The sequence below is a fragment of the Aythya marila genome (assembly GCF_965140915.1).
Source record: "Aythya marila genome assembly, chromosome: 2".
In the NCBI taxonomy this organism is placed as follows: Eukaryota; Metazoa; Chordata; class Aves; order Anseriformes; family Anatidae; genus Aythya; species Aythya marila.
In genome coordinates this window covers 47,219,255-47,244,241 of record NC_139043.1, presented here as the reverse complement: position 1 = coordinate 47,244,241, position 24,987 = coordinate 47,219,255, and the positions used below count along the sequence as shown (strand labels likewise).

The following is a 24,987-nucleotide window of genomic DNA, read 5'->3' as shown; positions in this document are numbered from 1 at the left end:
ACTTCATAAGCATATGTATATATATATATATATAAGCAACAAATAATACATCTAGAAAATATTCAGAAAGAGAAAACAGCAAATAGTGTTGCTTGTTTCCCCTCTGAAATTAACACTGAGAAGCTCACTTGTCAAGTATATCTGGACCTTGGGCAATCACTGAAGGCAAGCTCCACATAAGCAATTTTTGACATCTAACCTAGAGTTAAGCCTTGGATCAAAACATATGATATTTAAGTTCAAGACAGTGACCAAAAGAGCCCAACATCCACTGGTCAAAATAAATAAATAAATAAATAAATAAATAAATAAATAAATAAATAAATAAATAAATAAATAAATAATCAGTGAGGTATCTTGAACATGTTAATATGTATCTCTTGGACAACAAATTTCCCTACATGGCTAAGCATCAGATTCTACAGTCTAAACATCTGTATAAATCGGTTTAAGTTTTTAAAATCAATTTATTTACAAATTCTATGTTTTAGCTCTGTACTGGACAGATACTTGGCATTTCTAAGTTGAATAATATTTTACTTCAAATTTTTAATCCAAATATGAATTAAAGGGCCTGTAGGAAAATCAGAAAACACTACCAGCACCTTAACCTTTTGCTCTCTAAGTCAATGATACCATCACCAGAAATTGGAAAAAATATGGTCAGAATATAAATTTATACCCTGAAAGGTTGTCACAGTCACGGTATTACAAGAAAATTGAGTACTTAATTTGCTAGCTGGGTGACATTCACAAATTGGTTCCTTTTGGCCATGAGTGGAATGTTTTCAGTTGTCAAAAATAAATAAATAGATCTGATTTTATTTGATTTGATTTGATTTTCAGAATATGCTTGCACTTTTCTAATCACTTACACTCTTCTGATCAGGTTTTACCAGGAGCTTGGTTTTATTTGAGAAAAAATCAACAGTGTCCTGCTGTGGCACTGACTGAATATCAGCTGAAAGGAAAGAGCACCATCTGCTGTGTAAGCATCACTCCTTCTGACAGCATTTAGGGATATTTGGAAGTTTCTCCACAAAGGTCCAGTCCTGCCTACCCAATCTCTATTCATAACCCTAATGATGTTATTTTTGGAAGGTGAGCTTGCCTGCCTTTCTGCCTACCCATTGCACTGCAGCCTCCCCTTGGGGGGAAAGGTGCTGTGTTATGGGAATGCCCGTGCAGATCCTGCTCTTCTATCCCTCATTTTCCTGCATCACCTGCCTGCTCCGTCCTTGCTGCAAGGAGCCCAAGGCATCACATGCCCTGGGGCCACAGCCAGAGGTTTCCAGCCTTTCAGCTGGGAACTGAAGTCGTCTCTCCTGTCCGGAGTGGAGGAATATGCAAGTGTGTGCTAATCAAGTGGTGGAAGGATTTTCTGTGCCTTTGATTTTTGTATCCCCTGAGTTCAATAAATTTCTCTTAAAGAACAAAAATCTGGCTGTGGGCTTGTTAAAGCTTTAATCATTCCTAAGTGCCTGTGTCAACTGAGCAGCAATTGGATTCAGCACAGATTGAGGACTATTTCAGCAGGACAAAAATCCCTATAATCTTTTAAATACACACATGTCCTGCACCCAAGGAGACGTCCTTCCCTTGGACCATCTTCAGCTGCACATTTTCTGTCCTGAGGTGTTTGGCCTGACTCGTCTTTGATTCCCCTTGATCTCAGTGGGCTGCACTTTCCCTCTTTAGTTTCCCTGTGGCCTTCTTTGTCTTCACGGGTATTTTATCAGTTTTCTTTTCCCAGGAGCACAGCCTTGAAGACCAGTTCTGTAGGGCCTTCAGTGACTACTAAACCTCTGGATTTTCATGGCTGTTTAAGCAGCAATACTCCTTGAGTTCCAGGACTCTGGGAAAGCTGGGCTTACCGTTCACCTTCAGAGACCCGAAAGCCTGGAAGTAAATATATCCACCTGCACTCACTTATTGAACATTGCTGTTCACTTAACCATCACAGAAGATGCAGAACTCCAAAGAAAGACAGGAATAAAAACAGCATTCTTGATACTTTTTAAAAAGTCAGAAAATGATACAGCACAAGCAGCAAACCCCATGTAATTGTTCTTTCCAAAGCCAGAAATTGGGGTCACTACAGTAGTTGTCATTGATGTCAGCAGGGATGAGTTAGGGAGAAAAAAACTATTAATTTTGGAAGGAGACAGGGTGTAAAAAGATGATAACCCCACAAGATGCTTCCCATGTTACACAAAACTCACCCAAGACCCTGCCTGTCCACACAGCACTCAGCGCAGCCCAGCAGGTCAGAGGGCTGTGCACAGGACTGCCAGCTCTCACTTGGCAGGGATCAGTCAGGGAGGCAAACCCAGGTCAGGGCTGCGCACAGGTAGGGCTGCCGTGAGGAGAGGACAAAGCAAGAAGTGACTGGAGTGCAGCAGAGCTGCAATGTTGACATGGGGATTTTTCAGCTTCCTGTGTCAGAGGCATTTAATAGCACAGAAACTATGGCATCCAAGATCAGTGATCGGTGGCTACGCAGGCTGGGGGCCAACGACTGGATTCCCTTGAGCACATCCTTTCCTCTCTCAAGGAGGAATGCAGTTCATGACAACTTACAATTAATTGAAGATCTGAAGAGTCATTTAAAAGCATATACACAGCCAACAAGTCTCTCTGGAAGCAGAAGGGTGTGGGAAGGTGGGTGGTGTTCCCACAGGGCTACTCAGCACTGCTGGTGCAGAACCGTGTGGGGACCTGCAATTCTCTCAGCTTAATTTCCATCACTCATGCAACTGCTTTACAAATCTTCCTGGGTGCAAGTAATTTTACCATACTATTTTCTGCTGCACATTCATTTCTTTTGCTTTTCCTAGGCCATGTGTCACTGTCACTTGTCCCCTGATTGCCTGGTGATATGCTCAGGGACTAAAGCAAGCTCAGGGACTGAAGCTTCTGACCATGAGACAGCTGAAGGGATTCAGGAATTGGACCCGAGGGTCTGGGTCCTCACTTACACATGTCCAAGAAGGTATCACATGAGGCAACAAGTGCCCCATTTTGTCAACTGCGATATCCAGATAGAAAACAAACAAACAAACAAAAACACTTGTAGTAAGATAATTGCAGGTAGACCCTACAATTGCAGAACTCTTCAATGTAAATTGGAGTATTCTAGACTCAGGTCTCTGACTCTAAATATTTGCTTTTTCAAGGACATCAGGACCAACCAGGCCCAGATGGGCCAAACATGATCCCACTAAGGTATTTATCATCAACACAATGCAATTTTTTAAGTAAAATTTTTTTATACCTTACACACCAGCTTCCATCAAGAGGTCTCACTCCAGGAACCTTCCGGGGTTTCCTTCCTTTCTCTCTCTTCTGTACACATCTGTGATGGTTTCCAGACATCCTTCCCATCTCACATGTACACACCCTTCTATGAGTTAACCAGATCCAAAACCTTACTCATCCCATAGCCATCAGCACCCCATGGGCAAGACCCAGCTCCTCCCTTTTGCTGGAGTGACACTTCACCCAGCCTGTCCTCAGGCATGGATGGCTGGAGGTATCTTCCTCCCTCCGTATTCTTCCTCATTCAATTCCTTCCCTGTAACCTCGGGTTTGTTGCCTGACTACCCCCTCCTGCAGGCAGCTCTTTTACCCTTACTTAGCTCTCATCCCGTGTGAAGTTTCTAATTGCCCAGAGGATTTTCAGTGGGCTACTTCCCTCAGTAACAAAGATACCTAGCTAACAGCAGGCCTTGGGATGTTTCCTTCTTACTCATACTTGCATATTTTGTCACTAGTTTTCACAGAATCACAGAATCACAGAATTTCTAGGTTGGAAGAGACCTCAAGATCATCGAGTCCAACCTCTGACCTAACACTAGCAGTCCCCACTAAAGCATATCCCTAAGCTCTACATCTAAACGTCTTTTGAAGACTTCCAGGGATGGTGACTCCACCACTTCCCTGGGCAGCCTGTTCCAATGCCTCACAACCCTTTCAGTGAAGAAGTTCTTCCTAACATCTAACCTAAAACTCCCCTGGCTCAACTTAAGCCCATTCCCCCTCGTCCTGTCACCAGGCACGTGGGAGAACAGACCAACCCCCACCTCGCTACAGCCTCCCTTGAGGTACCTATAGAGAGCGATAAGGTCGCCCCTGAGCCTCCTCTTCTCCAGGCTGAACAAGCCCAGCTCCCTCAGCCGCTCCTTGTAGGACTTGTTCTCCAGGCCCCTCACCAGCTTCGTCGCCCTTCTCTGCACCCACTCAAGCACCTCGATGTCCTTCTTGTAGCGAGGGGCCCAAAACTGAACACAGTACTCGAGGTGCAGCCTCACCAGAGCTGAGTACAGGGGGACGATCACCTCCCTAGCCCTGCTGGTCACACTGTTCCTGATACAAGCCAGGATGCCGTTGGCCTTCTTGGCCACCTGAGCACACTGCTGGCTCATATTCAGCCAACTATCCACCATCACTCCCAGGTCCTTCTCTGCCTGGCAGCTCTCCAACCATTCCTCTCCCAGCCTGTAGCTCTGCTTGGGGTTATTGCGCCCCAGGTGCAGGACCCGGCACTTGGCCTTGTTGAACTTCATGCAGTTGACCTCAGCCCATCGGTGCAGCCTATCCAGATCCTCCTGCAGAGCTTTCCGACCCTCAAGCAGATCGACACATGCACATAGCTTGGTGTCATCTGCAAACTTACTGAGGGTGCACTCAATGCCCTCGTCCAGATCATCGATGAAGATATTAAAGAGGACCGGCCCCAGCACCGAGCCCTGGGGGACGCCACTAGTGACTGGCCTCCAACTGGACTTGGCTCCATTCACCACGACTCTTTTTGCAGCATATTAAGCAGAATTCACACCCCTCTGCCCAATCTATCAAAATACACAAACCACGTAACATCCAATTGTTCTTTCTAGGAATTCAATTAGAAGAAAATGGTGTTAACTTCATTGTTTGTTTGTTTGTTTTGTTTTGACCTGATCTGAGTAAGAGTGACCAACCATTTCTGGCAATTTTTAAGTCTCAGAACTTTTCATCCACTTCTATAACTAAGAATTTTAAAGAGCAAACACCGTGATAGCCTCTTCATTTGCTTTGACTAAGAGATGAAAGCAAGAGATCAAGGAGGAAGATTTATCACCTTAAAAGATCTGGAAAAAATGCTAAATAATACACAACAATGCAACTTTTCTGTTATTTTATTGATATTAGTGAAGAAAATTTAAATTTCATCTTTCTGATGTGTTACAATTGCTTTCTCTGGTGGGTGGACAGATCTTACTGCTTATTGAAAGGCTAAATAATGCTTTCCAATTGCAAGATTAGCTTCTACACTTTAAATTCTCATATGGTATTGCTTTCTTCCTCTGGGTATATAAAATGGTCCATTAAGTCCATGATTTTTCTGAATTAACTGTTATTCTATCTACTGTTTTAGAATACATTCAAATTAAAAGGTACTTAAATTACTTGCAATAAGTGCACACACACAACGGCAAAGAGAGCTGATGACATTTTACTAAAACATTTTAAGTTCATAGAATAAATATAAGTCTTCAAACACATGCAGTAACTGACCGATGTGTTTTTTTCTTTCTCAAAAAATATCCTTAGTGTCCATAGCACTACCGCGATAACTACTTCATTCAAAAAAAAAAGAAAAAAGGCAAAAAAAAAAAAAAAAAAAGAAAACACCTATCTCTTGTCACAAAGACTAAAAGACAGTTTCATTTATACAAGAAATTATCAGTGCTAATGATTTAGTAACAGTCTGGTACAAATGGCAATTCATGGCAATTACCTGTAGTGTGATTATGGTAATGACAAACAGGGAGCTTGATTTAGATGTCACAAGAACTGGAAGGAAAAGAAAGCATATGTTGACACTCCCACCCTGCCCCATTTCCTCCTCTCCCTCCCTGCTTCAGAAACAATTTAGGGCTCAGCTCAGCTCTAGGAACAAGCTCCCTCCAGACCATTCCAGTTCCAGGAGATTTCAATTCTCTCTACAAGCACCCAGCAGAAATTTGGGAGAAACAGGTAAGAAAATCACAAGAGCAATAAGGATCACCTGGCCACAACTCAATGGTGTGTGACATCTTGTTTCTTTTCTAAAGAAGTGGGGTATTATAGGTTTGGCATTGGGAGGTGGCTTTTTCAATTTATACCACCACAGAATAAAGTGTTTTACATACTTTTACCTCTGCAAAGGTCAAACTTTGAACAAAAAAGATTTCTTCAAAAAAAAAAGAAAACAGAAAATAGGCAAGGAATATTCTCACCCTGTCTACAACACCATGGTCCTCTACATGCATGAAAGCTGAACAATAACATGTTGATTGCAAGTTGCTTTTTCCAGCTTGTACCATTCCATTACTAAATTTTTGTGGTTCTCTGCTGAGGTTTCAAGGACGCGCCTTTTCCTAACACTGATTTTGCTACATGTTCTTTTATAACATTCTTATCTGTCAAATCTGTTCCGCAACTCTGGCTTCTAGGAAGTCAGCACCAATGTTTACCTCATGAGTTGTGAAAATTGTTCTTTGGGCACACTGACAAAGGATGTTTCAGTGGCAGCAACACATAGTAAAGCATTTTCCCTTCCACAATCCAGTGCAGCATTGAAAAACAAAACAAAACAAAAATAATAAAAAGAAGTCACACAGAACATAAGCATGCCAAAATGAAACAGCAGTGGTAGAAATATGTCAATATTCCAGGTACCCAGTAGGCCTGCTGACCTCAACACAGTATTAGTTCAAGTTTGTCGTATCAGGGAGGAGGAGAATACAGAACAGAAATAAAGTTTCATCCATTCAGGCATAATAGCCAGGCACTCCAATAATTCAGCTCTACTCATCTACAAAAGCAAAAATAAAACTATCAAGTGTTAAACTGAGTGCTTCTTTCAGCATTTAATGAAGCACAAATACTCCCATGCTTCAAGTGATGTCTCACATAACATATTCAATAGCTTCCCATGCACCTTCAACTCAAGTTAGGCTAGCTACAGAATTCACGTTTTTCCTAGTCAAGCTATTTCTTGTTGTTTATGTTCTTTTGATTTATTTCAGTGCATATTAAAAAAAAAAAAAAAAAAAAAAAAAACTCTTCAAAAGGTTAGCAAGTTAACCCTAATACAGCAATCATAATGTAGAGCCTTGCGCACTCAGTCAAACAGTAAAAGAATCCAATTAGTTACAATAGATCTGGTACATATTTACACATTTTTTACAAAGTTTACACATTTCTCCCATTAGGCACAAAGTTGATTTGTCAAACTCAAGAGGCAATGAAGGGGTGGTGGGGAGAGGAAAAGAGGATTGGAGAAAGAATCTGAGTATTTTCATTTAAAAAGACTAGCTGTAAAAATAAAGTCCTTCATCGTAAGCTAGTTTGCTTCGGGAGCTTGGTTCCCATGAGGATCCCCGAAGTGAGCGTTGCTGGGCCTTTCATCTGCATGCTGGAACCCACCATGGTGGGGAAGCTCCGGTTCCTTCGGATGCCAGTGTTTAGCTGGATGCCCCCGATGGCACTGGTCACAGCAGGGCAGCCCAGTGGGAGACTGTCTGGCGCCAGGCCTCCAGGAACAAGGCCCCTCACCGGTCCTTGTGCCCCACAGAGAAGAGGTCCCTGGTCATCAGTTAAAGGAGGAGCTGGAGCCTGCCCTGAACTCACAACTTTGGCAATACCAAACCTCTTGACTTTGTCCACGAGATTAAGGTTGGAAACAGACACATCAGTCTGACTCTCACTGTTCCTGATATTCTTTTTATTCCTCACCTCCTTCAGGATCGAACTGGCAGGCTTCGAAGCCAGGAAGTTGTCGTAAGGTGGGCTGGTACACTTGAACTCAAAGGATGGAGGAGAAGAAGAAGGTGTCTGCATAGGTGAGTTTGGTGGAGTGGAAGGAATGATCGCCATTTTAGGTGAGTATGTGTTCAGGAGAGTGCCTCTGCTGGCTCTGTCCCAGCTCTGTGGATTGTACACTGCTGCCGAGATGCCCCTTTCCTTCAGCAGCCACACCAGCCCCAGAGACGTGCTCATTGTCGTCGTGGATTCCCGGAGGTTAGTGAAGGATTCGGCCAAACTCAGACGCCGAGGAGTACAGGGAGTAGCCACCGGGGTGCCTTTCAAGTTGCTAATGCTGCCACAAGCTGGAGTAGGTGCTGCGTTAAGGCTGAAAGCAAAGAAGCAGTCAAATTATTCTTTGCACTTACACACAATAAATTCAAACTTATTGCAAGCCAGATTTTTAACCCCGATTAGGGACTTTTACCCATGTAGAGAGTGCATGGGAAGCTGCAATTTCCCAGGTCTTAACAAACGTGACAAGTACTGAAAAAATATCTTTTACAAAATGCATCTCTCCACTTTGGATACCTCAGCAGACAGTTTCATGGGATTAATGCATTCCCCAACAACCCACCCCCTCATTTCTTCTGATGAACTATTATATTGACAGGTTTGTGATCAGCACCTTCAGTTCTCCCCTCCTGATCAACTGGAAGTCACAATTCCCAGTTGCTTCCATGAGACAAGGAAAGAGGGGAACTCGACCGACGGTATAAGCAAGACAGATTTGGTTTTTAGTGTTGCTTCTGAGCACGCAGAACTGCTAGTTATTCTAGTACTGCTGGGTCATAGCGGAGCCAATGGCAAGGGAGGAGGGGAACATACTTGCTACAGAAGCATTTGTAGCAAAGCTGCTGGAATTTAGTATTGTCACCAACATGCACTCCTGTAAGGTCCAACCTTTCTTATGTTGAATTTGTTCACATTTAAGGGGGAGGAGATGTGGGATCTGACTTCTAATGGTGGTGGACAGTGGTGGTGAACAGTCATCAAAAGAAATGAGAAAAAGGAGCAGTAAAAGCTCTTGGTTGTCAATTGACCAAAGTAGCTGATCACTCGGTAGCAAACTATACCTGACAAAGAGCCATTCTACTGTTACTTCAGTACAGCATTAATTCCTACAGTTTGAAACATGGCTAACTTTCCTCCCAAATCTAGTTCTTTCTTTTCAAAATAATTTATGTTTGCGGCAGTGGGCAAGAAAATGTTACATTGGCAATGACCTGCACAAGTGGCAGGCATTATAAACTTATGCTTATTGATATATTACTGCATTTTTTCTTAAGCACACTACTGTTGGCTATTAGGTTTTGAGGCATATCAAATAGCACCCATTTTGGTAGATCATACTGAATGAACACAGACTCAATCCTTAAAAAAACCAAACAACTATTAGTTACAGATCTGGTCAGCCACAGCACATTTACCTATGTATAATCCCTACTTAAAATTTGTGTCAGACCAAGGTACACCATTCATTGAATAAGTCATGGTGTACTCAGTAATTGCTGAAACAAGGCATGGAGGACACCCGTAACATTCCAGGTTCATGTCTATTTGGGAGAATCCAAGGGTTAGGTTACATGCAGCTTTTTTTTTTTAAAAAAAAAAAAAAAGCAGCTTTCTGACTACTTCTGACTATGCTGAGATGCTGCATTTTTTGCCAGATATACATACATAAAAAAGAGAATTCCACCTACTAGGCATGGATTCATTCTTCTAGTGGCAGTTGAGGGGTCTTGTCCACTGCAACACGATGCTAACCAAAATTTACTGACCTGAGAGCTCACCACTGCTCAAAGATAGAAACCTTCCCCTTTGTCTTGCCAGGTTTGGAAGTAGAAGACACCCAGCAAAGAGTCATACAAGCACCAAAGCCAATGCAAGAGAGGGTAAAACTAAGTAGGTAGGAGGTGGGGAACGAGGCAAAGAGTGGGATTTCCCTATGAAGTTACAGCTCCATTTCACCTAAGTCAACACTGCCGTGACTGAAACTGAACATCCTGGGTGGCTTTGTTCTGAGCTTGTTTTTTCTGAGCTTAGAACTTCATGTAATGGTATACAGCAATCGGCTAACATGAGTCAATGTAATACTACAAACTGTAGTCCAGTGGTCTCTGAAAAAACAGCAGAACTTTGACATCTTTAATGAGCCAATATTGGCCTGGCATTACCAAGTTTCAAGCTAAGTCTTCCCTCCATGGGTAAATGGGATCTAACTAAATGACCTCTACCATTATTTGGAACTGTAACAACTCCTATTGAAAACAGTAAAACTGCCAAAGAATTTTGACCCTGCAGATAAGATTCAGCAAGATGAATCCCATATATTCCTATCTGCAAACTGCACTGACACACTTTTGAGAGAACTAATATTTAGAATGGCGCAATTTCAAGAGCAGCCTTACGAAACTGCCTCAAAATTTGTCGTCTTGCACCACCATGTGGGTTGTGGCCGTCAGTGCAGCCAGCGGATGTGCTAAGGTAAAGTCTTCTGTGGTCCCTTCATTTTGCCTCGATGGAGTCAGTGGCAGGAAAGAACGCAGAGCAGAACTAAAACCACCACACATGCCCACTGCAGCAGCACACACACACAGTCTGAGCAGAAAGGAAGCATTAGTTCTCAGCTTTTCTCTTAAGAATCGATCAATACTGCATCTTCAGAGCTGCGATTGCAGTTTATGGTGGTGGCGCTGCAGCAGTGACAGCCACTGTGATGCATCTCCCATACTGACTAGACACAGAAGTACAGAAGAACTTTTGAAAAACATTAGGGAGGGAAAAGAAAGAGGAAGAGAATTTACTCTGTGAACAGACTTTCTACAGGATAGGATGAAGTACATTTTGGAAACTCAGTCACGAGTGTTAATTATCGGGCTTTAAGGTGTCCAAGTCATGAGCACTACAGCACTTAAGTGGAGCCCCAGATTTCAGTTGCAGAAAGTTAGAGCAGCTTTTTTTTTTTTTTTTTTTTTTTTTTTTTACTAATTTGTAAGCACTGGTATGTGTTATAGTGCAATTAAAAAATAAGTCCTACAAAAAACTGGTTATTATGTAGGTGTTACTTTTTTGCTTGGTTGATCATTTGGGTATTGCTTTAAACAGGAAATATATCTCTCTTCAAACTGAGCAACACTGCAGAGCAGCCCAGACACAGCCACAGAAACAGACCCAAACTGGCCTCAGCAACCCAGCCCAGTGGCAGTTCCAGAGTTAGACTGGGAAAAGAAACAAAAAAATGAGCACCTCCTTGGGCTAGATGAAATTTAGTCAGGTTAGAGCACAACCTGGGTTAGAGGCTAGGTTCAAACACAACCAGGTAGGCAAGTATCTAAACTCTTTGGGTTAGCTGGTGCCACACACACTAGCATTCCTTCCACATGGCCCTGCCAACAGAGAGCTGCTGGCAGCATTGCTCACCCCCTGCCACACTGGGTCATAGTGTCTGCCCTACATCTCCTCTCAGCAAAACGTGACATAATGCAGTTTCCTCGTCCTTCTCACATGACCTGTGAAGAATCGTTTATAGTTGGTAAGGAGTTGCTCCTTAAACATGCCTGCCGAAAACATCATGTTGTTTGTTTTGGTCTTTTTCCTCCTGAATCAATCGTGAACTTTGGGGTAACCAAAGCACCTGAAAATGTATGGAATTTAGCTGTCAGCTATGGCTGATTTGTTAGATTTAGTAACCAGCACAATCAGGGAGCTTATTATGACCACAGTTAACAGCAATTCAAGGATAAAAAGAATAAAATAGAATTGCAGCCAAATAAAAGGATCTCTTCAGTAGTATTGTTGAGGGGAGAGGAAGACAAAAGACAAAGAAAAATGAGCCAGACCAAGATCAACTCACTACATTCAGAAAGGGAAGCAGGAAAGTTACATTTATTCATAATCTATTTCCTTTACACGCATTTATCACCTGACAGGTGTTCATATTTAATACCCTTACTTCTCATGCGTTCCTTAGGTAGTCAGTGCCCATCTGGTGTCTAAACAAGTCTAGACACATCATCTCTGAATGGGTACCTACACAAGGGTACACTCCCCCATAGGAGCTGAAAGGGACAGAGAAAGCAATGAGGCATTGTCCTTCTGCACAGCAAAACACACTTTAACTTCTGATTTCCTAAGGAAGCAAAGAGCCCTCTATGTATGAAATTCACTCACCCTCTCCAATTCTCATCTCTTCACATTCTATAAGGGTGTGCCTACACACGTCAATTGCTGTTATTAAGGCAGTTCACTAGTTTCAGTCTGGCTAATAAGAACTCATTACCAACAGTTACACCTAGGAACAGAGTAGACAGCTCCCTGTTTTTAATTAAGTCATTTTTTCTCCTCCCTTCCTCATGCATTTCCCGGGTACTGCTGAAGTATCTATTTCTATGTTTCCTTACCAGCAGATCCCTTTTCAACCTGTACCAAAGATTTCATTTTGTCCTCCCCAGAAAAATCTAATGTTTCTTTGGACAACACAGGAAATGCACAATGGGGTGTGCACCACAGTCTGAGCATTCACCCGTAGGGTCTGTACCTAGTTTGGGATATCCAGCTTTGGACACCAGGAACAAACTTTTTCTGATCTGGCAATATTTTAACCAGAGACAACAAAGTATGGGATATTTTGATTTGCTGTCTAAAACATTATACGTGCCTCTCAAATAAAATCATTTTGAGGTAACTGAAAACGGGAGGAGTAATTCTGAGGGTGTGTTGTAAAATTCATCAGTGCAGCTAATGCTTTTGCTTATGCCATTAATTTGTGTCTCCTCATGTGGAAGCTCTGACATAGCTGAAGGCTTTGCCAAGGGAAACCCTTACCTTGGTGTGACTCGTGTGAGCTCATCAGAAGGGTGCAGAATGCGGCAGGTGGTGAAGGTGAAGGTGGAGTTGGTTTGTGACATGCACTTCCCAGGATGAGGTACTAAATTTAAAAAAAAAAAAAAAGCAAATTCTTTGCATTTTACACAGGGAAAAAAAAAAAAGAAACAAAACACAAACTTCTGTGTGCTGATAGGACAGATGCAAAAAGTGATGAGGTACCTCAGGCAGGATCAATGCAAGAAAAGTGAAATACACAAGAGCTACAGTGCTCTATCAGACACTTGTTCTCCAATTAAATCTAGGACTCCAAGGCCAGTGCTGAAATGTCCTGCTGAAACTTCCCTGTGATCACTAACACTGCAGAAAAGTCTTGCTCAAAACAGATCTAGACAAGGCAGCATTTGAAATGCTAGTGCTTATCTAAGCTAGCAATTTTAATCAGTGGGAAATTGCAACAAACATTTTCTAGTACCAGCAAAGGAGCACTAGGATTTACTGAATGCTCGTGCATTTCAGCATTTAGACTGATCCACAAAAAGGTATCCCCATTACTTTTCAGTAATGGATCCGGCTTACTAGTGCTACAAGTACACACTAAAATGTTAGGGAGGAGAAGGGAGGGAATGGACACACAGCACTATTTCTCTATTTCATTTCTTTTTATATTCGTAGTAAAGAAAGTGGTAGGTATTTTTGGATCCACTACTGTACATCTGTGACACTTCCCCTGTGCATGTGTTTAGGTTCTTTAAGACTGTATGTACTCAGCTGCACAATATAGCAATTTTTGAGTTTTTGTAAACAGTGTTGTAAAGCATTTTCCCTACAAATGTGGCTGCAAAGATGCCCATTTGCAAGTTTATCATTAATTTGGGAAAGAAGCAATACAGCTCATAATTTATAAAATGAAGAACCTAGGCCAACTGCTTTTTTCTTAGTAGAAACACTTCTGTAGATACACTAATTTGCTGTATAATGCAGCTGGGGCCATTGCAAAATAGAAAATTTAAGAGCCATGCATCTGAAAAGCTGATTGAAAAACACCCAAAGTATCATACCAAAGATATCATGATTGCATAGGTTCTCTTACTTAACAACCCAACTTCACAGTGGTTAAAAGACATGCATGATAAAAACTGTGCGCAGCTCCCTCCCTCTTGTTTCTACCCAGCCCTCTTGAGCCATTCCCCAAATAAGCCACATTTGAATACCACAGTATACAACTATTCAACACATTGCAGAGGACAGACAGACAGACCAACTAGACCAGATGCCATTCTGAACTTCCAGATACGATTAGCAGAAGCAAGGCAAGTCTTAAATTGTGGCTGTGTTCCCTTTTCCACATCTACAGTATCACAGCTCAAAAATAGTGTGTGCAGTTAGGTAGTCCTTTAGAAGCACATATAAGCAGTGTGTGAAGAATAGAGCACAGGGAGTGTGAATGGTGGAAGCAGAAGTGTCTAAGCATACAATCAACAGTGACTCAAGCCTAGTAAATATTAAAATGTACTGCTGTACATTAAAGAAGGATATTTAAAAAAAAATAAATAAAATACTAGAGTGTTAACACACTCAAAAGTTAGCACAGCATAACGTAACAACAAGCTCTACTTCACCTCCAGAGATGGGAATTATGATGCTTCAGGATTCCAGTTGCTTTAGAGATTAGTGTGAGCACTATAAAAGTTATTACAAGGGAGCACAGCCTAGCAATCATGATTCTCTCCATATTGTAGAGAGGAAAAAGAAAATCTGGAGAAAGAGCTCAAATAACCGGACATGAAAAAAATTGGTTACTTAGAGAAAACAAAGGACTTGACACAAATCAAGTAGAAACAAAGCAATTATCCCTGGATGATGAATAGAGAATAGATTAAAGCAACGCTGGTTTAGGATTGCAAGCTCAACCCAAAGAAGCACACAGCTGTAACACAGTAAGTGAACTGTCCCCATTTGTAATATCCATTGAGCATCCCCTCAGATTGGAAACAGGCACATCGAAGATATATAGCTGCATTAGCAAAAGCAAGACTCATTGTTGTTAATGAGTCAGAGATAGGAGAAGGCTGCTAAAAGTAGAGAAGTCACTTGGCCCTAGTAAGAGGAAACAAATCGAAATTATCAATAAAAAGCAATTTCCAGGATGTTTTCCACCTTCAAATACCACTAAAAAGTTCTGTACCAGCTTCATCCTCCATCAGTCAACAATGGGGTGCACATTGCTGTTGCATTTTCCATCCTTTGGACACAATACAAAGAGAGGGAGAGAACCTGTTGCTGTAAATGAACAAAGTTTGTAAAATAGAAACGAAATGATTTATTCCTAACCCAGTAATTTTTTGTAAGAATGGCCATAACCTAATTAGTATAATCTTGTGAATAAGTAGTATGTAACTTTATGAGAGACTATTTTCATATACACAGCAAAATACTATTTTTAATATAACCTTGAGTTGTGAAGTAAACAATCGTGGGGGTTTAAGAGCAAATTATTTTTTCCATATGCAAAGCTCATATTCCCAGTAAACATCTTCAATACCAATGGCTAAAAGAAACTGTCTGAATAACCCTTCCTCCATCTGTTGTACATAGGTTTGCCTCTAGGAATATCTGTTCCATATGACTATGGCTAAAAATAAATGTTTTATTTATACCCTGTTTTTCAAGCAGGTAGATGATTAACAAATTTCATATCTGTATAAAAAGAAATCTACATATAATTCTATACATATCTATAATAATTATCTATAATAGTCTATAATAATCTATACATAATATCTATACAGATATATAATGCAATTTTTATCCATCAGGAATAACACAAACTAAACAGTATGTGTATGTTTTTCCCTAAATTAAAAATCTAACTAAACCCTAGATTGCTGCAGTATTGTGTTCTGGCTCTCAGTAATTAATGATTCTTTACCTTATTAAGCTTTTTTTTTTTTTTTTTTTTTTAATTGATTCTTAGGCATTTTGGAAATAACGCGAAATATTACAGCTGAAAGAGACTCTCCTGTAAGCAAAACTCTGTTGTAAAAACATCTTTTAAAACACAGAAAAAAAAAAAAAAAAAAAAAAAAAAAAAAAACTTATCAAGAACCTGACTGCGGAAAGCTCCATCTTCTGGAAAAGCAGAGCTTTCCCTACTCAACACAACAAACACAAAGCTGATTTTCTATAACTCAGACCTGTTTCAGATCCACCTTGAGTACTCAGGGCTTCTGGGCCATTCTGCTAGATGCAAACAGCAAAACAGATACATTCAGGACATAATCTTCTGCTCAGGGAACCCTCCAAAGACCATATCATCTGGGTTTTCAACCAGCTCATTCAGAGAAAGGTACAAAGTTAGAGTGGGCAAACTAGTGGCCTGCCCCATCCGCAGAAAGATATCAGATATATTGTGCTTGAGGAAGATCCATAATAAGCAGCTATTCTAAAATGACTGAACTTTTTTTAACAACGGTTCCAACTTCAAGTTCACCATTGTGTTAGATGAATAGAGAGGAGGCAAAGAGCTCACAGTGCATTACGCAAGAATGAACTTTTAAAAAAAATTCAGTAATCTTCAGAGTATGACTTGATCCATCCTGACACAAAGGCAAAGTTTTAGTCCAACACTGAAGCAAGCCACTGTACTAGGTTAAAGGTTGGACAACATGACGTTAGAAGTCTTTTCCAACTGAATTATTCTATTTTTTTTTTCTCTTTTCTTTTCTTTTTTCCCTTCTTCATGTTTTAACAATAGGAGGACGCAGAGTTCTCTGGCCTTTTAGTAGAGCAAGATGGGGAATTTGTACATCTCTTTTGTGCAGGCTGGTTAGACAGGGATTTGGAAGAGAATAACAGCAAAGGACTGTGGGCAGATTCTTCCTCCAAGTGTTATAATTTGGGATTAAATGTATGGACTTTACTTTTGAGAGTGTACGCCCGCAACTCCATTCCCAAGTAGACTGAATTTTCTGAAAACTAGATCACAAATCACAGAATGGTTTGAATTGAAAGAGACCTTAAAGGTTAGCTAGTTCCTGACCTGGGCAGGGATACCTCCCACCAGACCAGGTTGTCCAAAGCCCCATCCAGCCTGGCCTTGAATACTTCCAGGGATGGGGCACCCACAGCTTCTCTGGGCAACCTGTTCCAGTATCTAACAGGATCCACAGAACAAGATAGCTACTCCATGTACTCTCTAAATTCAATCGAGTTCATCTTCTCCAGGTGACTTAAGGTGAAAGCTCTGACCACCAGTGCCACTGGCACTGAAAACTCTTGGCTGACAGAGCAGGGAGCATTTAGGGTGTGCTAAATGTGACACGTGGGCTAACTACTGAAACAAAACAGAGCTGGGTGGTAAACACAGCAGCTGTAAAATGTGAGCATGGTGCTGTCCTAAAGCGGTTAGGCGCCTCCTGAGAAGAATGTCCTTCGGTAAATACTGGTGTCAGGGAGTGACTGTGACTACTCAAAACCACTAAGAGCCCATATCCCTATGCCAGGAGCACTACTCCTGTTTCTTAAACAATTTACAACATTTTGTTTTTCCAAATGTCTGCCTTTCTCAGCTTTCCATTTATTTTTCCTTTGGAAACAGTGAGAGATGAAAACCTGAGGAAAGGCAGGTATCCCTTGGGCAGTATTTTCTTAACTTTCTTTTGGCTGAGGTCTTCTCATATAAATAGAACCATGAAGTACAGATGTAAAGTCTTTGAAGTGTTTAATATGGCTTCAACATGATTTTATCCCCAAACTGAATTTCTAACATTTTAACAGCACAGATAGCAAATGCTGACAGATTTTTCTTAAAGAAATAATTACTGTGAAATATTCATGCTATTTGAAAATAAAATATTTAAGTACGCATCAATATCTTAGTTCTAAGAAGAGTAACAAAATTTATTGCTTTTCTATACAATGGTAACTTCTTATAAGCGTGTATAGCAATCCTGCTAAAAACAACTCAAATAATATAAGTCTTTTTGTTGTTGTTGTTGTTGTTTTTCTTTTTTTTCAATTTTAGGCATGGACAGATCTCCATGTTATTAACGTCTAAAAATGAAGTACAGAGGCTGATCCTATAATGTGTACATATGCTCTGTTGAAATCAAAGCAATCAATTAGTGGAGCTAATAAACACAAGCATTGGAAGATCAGTTTGTGCACCCAATATTAGAATGCAATTAAGCACGTGCTGAACTTGAATTAAGAGCAGCCCTTGTAACTTCAAAATGAGAACATTCACAACATACTTCAAGCTGAATATACTAAGTGCTTTGAATGGGTTGGGGTTGTTTGTTTAAGGGAGACATGTACCTGAAAGGTAGCAAATGAAAAAAAAAAAACCACACACACTACAAAGAAACCACACTCTTTACAGCTTTAAAAATATACTAGTATCAAAGAATAATACATATAGGTTACTAAAAATTTGTGCTTCAAAAATTAATTCTCCTATATGGTATTATCACAGCCACGTGCTATAACTTCTTTACCATTTCAAATATGCTGAGAGTCTCTATTCAAGTGATATACAAATTTTAAATTATTTCTGGATATTAACTAGAACTGCAATTCTGGAATTCACAATCCTCTGTCAAGTTACTGAGCCTAAACACAGTATGTCGCTCCAACGGAGCTTTTAATTTCTTCTGAAATGTTCAGAGACATAATTGTGATATATCTATATATATGGTAAGGAAGTTACTTGACATATCAATGGATACTACAGGTCTCAACACTGAAATAAAAAAAATAAGGATAGTAACTTTTTCTTATTTAGTTAGAATGATTTCTGACTCTTCATCACTCAACAAGAGACAACTGGTACTCTGTTCTGAGTACATTGATTTTGGCTGCACGACATCTTTGGCACTAATAACAATTTCTGCTCTCCTGAAACTGGACTTTTCCTAGGGTTCATCTGAAATCCACCCAGAACAGCACTCTACATGCCAGCAAAATGGTGGGAAGTATAGGACTTCATTGTACTCTGCCATAGAATACCTCCCTTCCAAAAAGGATAAGATACAACCCTCAAAGCATACAGCAAATGAGGCAGATGACCTATGACTCACACCTGCTGAGAATGGTCCTTGTAGGCACTGTATTTCCAAAGACACTTTGTTCCCGTGTTAGAAGACCTCCACAATGGAGCTATCCTGGATTATAAACAAAACCCTACCAATAAACACTGTATCCAAGGTATTTCTCTCATTCCTTTTTATTTTGTTTCCACATTCTCTAGCAAAACTTATGCTGTACCTCACAGCCCGGAATAGCCCCTGGAATCAAGGGAGCAATGAGGGCCTAACCTTGTGGTTGTGACAGTACTGCAGGGTACTGCAAGTTCATTCACAGCCCTACCTGCATTGCATCCTTACCAAGAAACCTAGGAAAAGCAGAAAGAGTGCACAGGAGGTTTTTCAAGAGAAACAGTAGTTGCACAATACTGAAATACCAAATAAAGTCATAAGCTAAGCATACATCTCTGTCTGCCCTATAAGGTGTTCTTCAGTGGACAGACTGTGGATTCAAAGAAGTGCTACCACATCAAAATATCCACAGTATCTTGTATACCACCTAACAAACTGCTTCAATAACAAGCAGATACAGCAATATCTTCACTTCATTATGTGAAGATATCACATAATATCACTTCATTATGTGAAGATATCACTTCTAATGAAGCCACCACAGTGTGGTGGCTCATGGACACTCCTAAATCCTAAGCCACTGGGAAATTTAGAGGAAGGATAAAGAATGGGAAATAAGTTTCCAGTTTATTTCTTTATTCTAGACATAAAAGTTACTCGTTTTGACAAACTTCTGTATTTCTGTAATGTATCAAAAATTATTCAGCAAACGATCCAAGATTACTAGAGCAGTTTCAAAGATTTTATTTACATGCTAATTAATCAGGTAGGGAATATGCTTAAAAACCTTGCCTGAGATAGAGTTTTCCAGGGAAAATATAGCTTTCACCAGGGGATAACTTGCTCTAAGTGACCTGTGTTGAAATTGTAATGGAGAAAGGAAATGAAGGAATGTCCTTTTTGCCAATTTATAATCATAACGCAGGCCTAAATTTGTACTTCTACTCCAAATAAAGAACTCTTCCAAATTATTACTCACAGATGTTTTTTTAATCTTTTCTTAAAACAAAACACAATGTATCTATATCATCCCTCCCTACATATAGTCCATGGCAGTAAGGTTTCACAACTTAGGGCAAGTTCCTGTATTGACTACTCTTACAATTGGAAAACTCTTTGCCAAAGAGTAACCCAAGTGGGATCTTTTGCACCATTATTTTATCCTGAGTATATGAAGAACTGCTTGTTCCCTTCCTTTCTGCAGCAATACATTTTAAAATTAATCATATTTTCTCTTGAATATTTTATTCTATGGAACAACAAAAAAAAGCCAGTCATTTCAGTCTTTGATTTTTTCAGTCCATGTTTCCTAGATCTGCTTTCCTTGATGGTACTTGGACTATTTAAACAGTAAACATCCAAATCTATATATATCTCCTGTGGACATACTGTTTACTTCCATATGAATATACAAATTTTACACCATTTTTATTCCTGAACAATATATTTTATATATTTTATTTTTATTTTATTTCTTTTTTGCAAAAGGAAAGGGAAATCAAAGAGCTTGGATGAAATTTTACAACCAACTGCAAGAAGTAGCTTATGTTTAATGGCTGATAGCACTGAACAGCCACAGTGAAAACAAAGGGTACTACTCTGCACTTCACGAAAAGAACAGCGCAGTATTACTGTCTAACCCTGAGAAATCATTTGATCTTCCAAAGATCAGTCAAATAAAAAGTTATGATTTATTCCAGAAAAAGGAGTGTGACAGAAGTGTCCTTGTTTTTACATGTCTACTTTAAATAAGTCTGAAGAAAAGGGAGTTCTGCAGTTTTCTAACCCTGGACTAAATATGATTCTTTACCAGTGGTAAAGATTTTTTTTACCATCTTAACAGAGACTAACAAACTTATCAAGCTTATTAAAACAAAACAAACGAAATCAACAACAACAACAAAGAAATAATGTGAACTCAAAACACATCTATATGTGTTTTCTCTGTACCGAGAGTCAGTAGCCCAGTGTAATAATGGGCTGCAAATGTCAGTTCAGAGTATCCAATAATCCATGAAAACCTGAGTCACTTCTGTTTGTTCCAGCAATAGGTGATTTAGACGGATCTTTTGTCATCATTACCTCTTTGTGTTGTGTTTGTTGTTTTTTGTTTTTTGTTTTTTTTTTTTTTCCCTAAAGCACAGAATCTAAAGTATTGCATCACCCCTTATGAACAGTCAGAAAAATATCTACACTGTAAGCATACAAAATATATACGGTCTATACATTATATACAGTGAACAGCATGCACTCATTACACCCACAAGTCCCACATGTGCCACACACAGGTTTGTGAACAAACCATTTCCTTTTAGCAGCCTTCTCTTATCAAAATAGAGTAAAATATTGACCACAGATGCTGTTACTAAAGAAAAAAAGTCAAATTAAAAGATTATTAAAGAAAGGATTTTTGAGCCAATGTTAGATGGTTATGTTCTAACTACCGCACACGTTAACGTGCTGATGCTACACACAAAGCAATATTATGGATGCTGTTCTGGAGAGATGTGAGAATGGCCCAGTAATCAAAATCCTGTAAAGATGTCAGTTTTACTGGACTTAATGAGTTTCCCTCACCAGACCCCTCATCATCGTCAGTCGCGGACTCCTGCATCTCCTCTGTGAAAGCCTGAGATTGGCGGGGGTTATTCTTGTTGTCTGAAACAGTCACTTGTGCTTGTGACCTCTCACCTGAGGTCTCTGTGTGCTGAACTGGCGTCGAGGTAGTTAGGCCCTTGTAAGAAATGTCACCTGTCTCATCTTCCTCAAAGTCATTAAGGCAGTACACTTCATCCAGGTCAAGGTCCAGGGTCCTGAAGCCCTTGGTGACAACCCCGGGCCTCGGATCCAGGATCCCGCCCAAGTGAGGCTGAGCCAGCTGCTGCCAGTGGTGCAAAGTGGCAGAACCTTGAAAAGGAACAGAAAGACAACCAAAATAAATCAGTGACCAACCCAGAATCCAAAAGGCTGAAAAACCTCACTTTGTTTATCCAGAAGTCCAAACCTTGGTCCCACTAAAGGTTTGGAGCTTCTATGAACTGGCTTTAATATTTCTAGGAAGACACGCTACAAGGCAAAGCTGCTTCAGCTACTATTCAGCATTTCTAGGTTGATATGAAAGAAACTGGTCACATCAGCACTTAGCAAAGTCTGGTGGTAAGATGTGGCATACTTGTGCACATGCACATCCCCTCCCCATCAATATTCTCATCCCCCTCAATTCACAGAATTAAGCAGAAATAGAAATAATTTAAGAGTTGAACTGAACACCATCACAGAAAGCTCTAAGAAGAACACAAACATACTCCCGCATTAAGCTCACGCTAAGAAAGGTGCTAGAAACATGCTAGTATTTTTACTACTGGTAGCTGACAGGAGGATACGGCAAGGTCAGCATTATAGCATGTGTTAGAAAGCCACATCAACTCCAAGAACATATAAGGCGACAACACTTCTGAGCTATATATCCAGTCCAAATACTAGTATGGCCCCTATCAGGGCCCATATGCTACAAGAAATCAACTACTACAGAACTAAATACTACCATACCTGTAGCTTCATCCTTGGGAGAAAAATGTTTTGAGTGAGGAAAGAGGTGCATTTTACAGAGAAAAGCATTCAACATACTGTGTTTGGTATGAGACAATGAGCCCCAAACAGTAATGTATCAGAGTAAACTGATATATACACCAAGATGGGCCCACTGAAATCAGGGGAGGAATTAGCCAATTCCTCAAACAGAGACTAAATACTGCTTGCAAGATCCAGTGTTTTCCCATGTGTGCCCACCAGTCACTACTGTGTAATGTGTGACTTAAAACTATTTTCTACGGGTCCTACGACACTAATAAAGCATATTTGTTTCCGTCTCTGCTGGCTAAAATCAGAGCAGTTTTTGCTCTGTTGTTCCTGTCCCTTCTCCACAAACCAGAACATGGACTCATGCAACAAGCTGCCATACAAATGTCTCAACACTATTAAAAAACTAAGAATGTTGCATTTGTTGCATGGTCTATGTAAAAATCTAAAACACGGTAATAACTAGGGGAGAAATAGCTCTTACACACATTATTTTGCATCTGAAAACAAAACAAAACACAATGCCGTGGAATGAGAACAATCAGCATTTCATAATAAGGATATTGCGTTGCAGGAGGCTTACTGTAAATAGAAGCAAACTGAGAAAACTTTTCTTTACATTAACTGAGGTCAGTGAGTATGAATAGATAGACATAGTGAAGTCTATCTAAAAAAACTGCAATTTTTAGCTCAATAAGAAAAGATTATGCAAGACAGTACAATTGGATCTGATGGGTTAATTTAGAAAATGGACCTATTTTATTTTTTTTTAATGAGTTTTGAGAGACTAATGGGGATTTAGACTGATTGATACACACAAGGTTCAAAAAATGGAAGCCATTACACTGCCAAAATAAATCAGCGTAACAAAAAGAACATCCCTATATCTCCCTATATCTTGTATTTTTTTTCTGAATTGTCAAAAAGGTCTATTTTTTTGCTTCTGTATAGAAGAAATATTCCTGAATGTGGATAAATACCACATATTCCCAAATCTTAAGCAAAGAGCAGCGCTTTGCTTTATGACAATACTCTCAGAAGTTCCAGAGAGAAAAATGCCAGAAATCAAGATTTCTTTCTGCAGTGCAGGCAAGTATAAAATCCTGTTGCTAATTAACTTCTATATACAAGCTTCCAAAGAAGTAATCTTTTACACTTCACATATCAGCAAAACCTATACTCAGAGAAATTCTGCAGAATAAACACACTCTCCTAAGGAAATACATTCACTAGAATATCTGTATTTTGAAATTTAACATTTCCATTGATGCTACATGTTTTCCACTTCTTTTTGAAAGGAGGATATCCAAGTTCCTTTGCACTTCTACTACTTTAATCTTGATCTCATAAAATGTGGCTAAGTGAGCTTATCTCTTCCATAGAGAAAATTAACACAAATACAGAAAGCAATGTAATACTTGTGAACTCTTAGTTGTGAGCTGATTTAAAAGCCAAATGAAGGGAGGAATATGATACCTTGTCCTATATTTAATCTCAGGCTCTTACTAGACAATTTAGTAAATTATGTTAGTTTTCTTACAGAACACAGGGAGTGCTATTTTGTGCGTAAGTATGAGAAGCATGACACAGAGATGATTTTAGGGCATGAGTGCCCTTAGAAAAATAATAATTAAAAAATTCTGATCACAACTTCTGATAACAGTTTGCAGTTATAACAGCAGACTATTTTACCACAGTAGCGTGGAAGTATCCAGGAAGGTATTTCATTAAAAAAAAAAAAAAAAAAAAAAAGAATTAAACCCCATGAAAAATACTCAGGAAAGAAACTAAGCTAAATAGAGGAACATAATCATAAACGTGTATTTAATAAAAGACAACAAACATTAAACTTATGAAACAGGCAGACAAAAACATACTATAAATGAGATGTAAAACCAAACACTGGAAGTACTTTAAAAGGTGAGATAATTTTAAGGAAAAATTGACCCAGTGAAAATGAACAAAACTAGTAAAAAAAAAAAAACCATACAAACAAAATCACACAGATAGAAAGATGATAAAGAATTTAAAGAGTTTATTAGAAGAAAAAAGCAGATATAATGGGATGGTGACAGAAATCTATTACAGTGGTAGCAAACAGTAACTTAAATGATGTTGGATCATCCCTTTTCTCATGATGTACCAAGCTTTTTATGACCACTTAAAAGCAATCATGAAAACAAACTACTAAAAACTGCTAAACAGCATTGACTTGTGTGCTATGGCTATAGTTTCATTTGAATAGGTAGATACAGCACATCACTTTTTTCAGGACACAAAAAGGGTTGGTTTTACTTCCAAATACGTGTCATGCTAAATTGCTCCTTAACAACAAAATAAGTATGTTCTAAAAAGACAAAAAAAAATGAACTTACGCAAATAAAAGACAATATAATGTAACACAACAGTTCTGCCTGAGAAAGAGAGAGACCAAAACAGAAAGAAATCAAAGCTACATTACATAACTAGTGCATCTCTGCAGTACTATAGTAAAAAAAAAAATAATAATAATCTTTTTTTTTGTTTAAAACCCGAAGGAATTTACTCAGTTTTCACTGCCAACAATAACCTGAAAGATCTGAAGAAATCCAGG

General features: G+C 39.5%; 1 protein-coding gene across 2 annotated transcripts in view; it reads right to left on the bottom strand.

Moving 5' to 3' along the window:
* Positions 1-5,165: 5,165 nt before the first annotated feature.
* TRAK1 (trafficking kinesin protein 1) overlaps positions 5,166-24,987 on the bottom strand; it is a 105,162-nt gene continuing 85,340 nt past the window's right edge. For both annotated transcript variants that reach the window (XM_082754895.1, XM_082754896.1), the window contains 3 exons: positions 21,393-21,722; positions 12,658-12,760; positions 5,166-8,158 (listed from right to left, as the gene is read on the bottom strand). In XM_082754895.1, the coding sequence (XP_082611021.1) occupies positions 7,360-8,158; positions 12,658-12,760; positions 21,393-21,722 (1,232 nt within the window). In that variant the 3' untranslated portion in view covers positions 5,166-7,359. The remainder of the gene's footprint in view (positions 8,159-12,657; positions 12,761-21,392; positions 21,723-24,987) is intronic.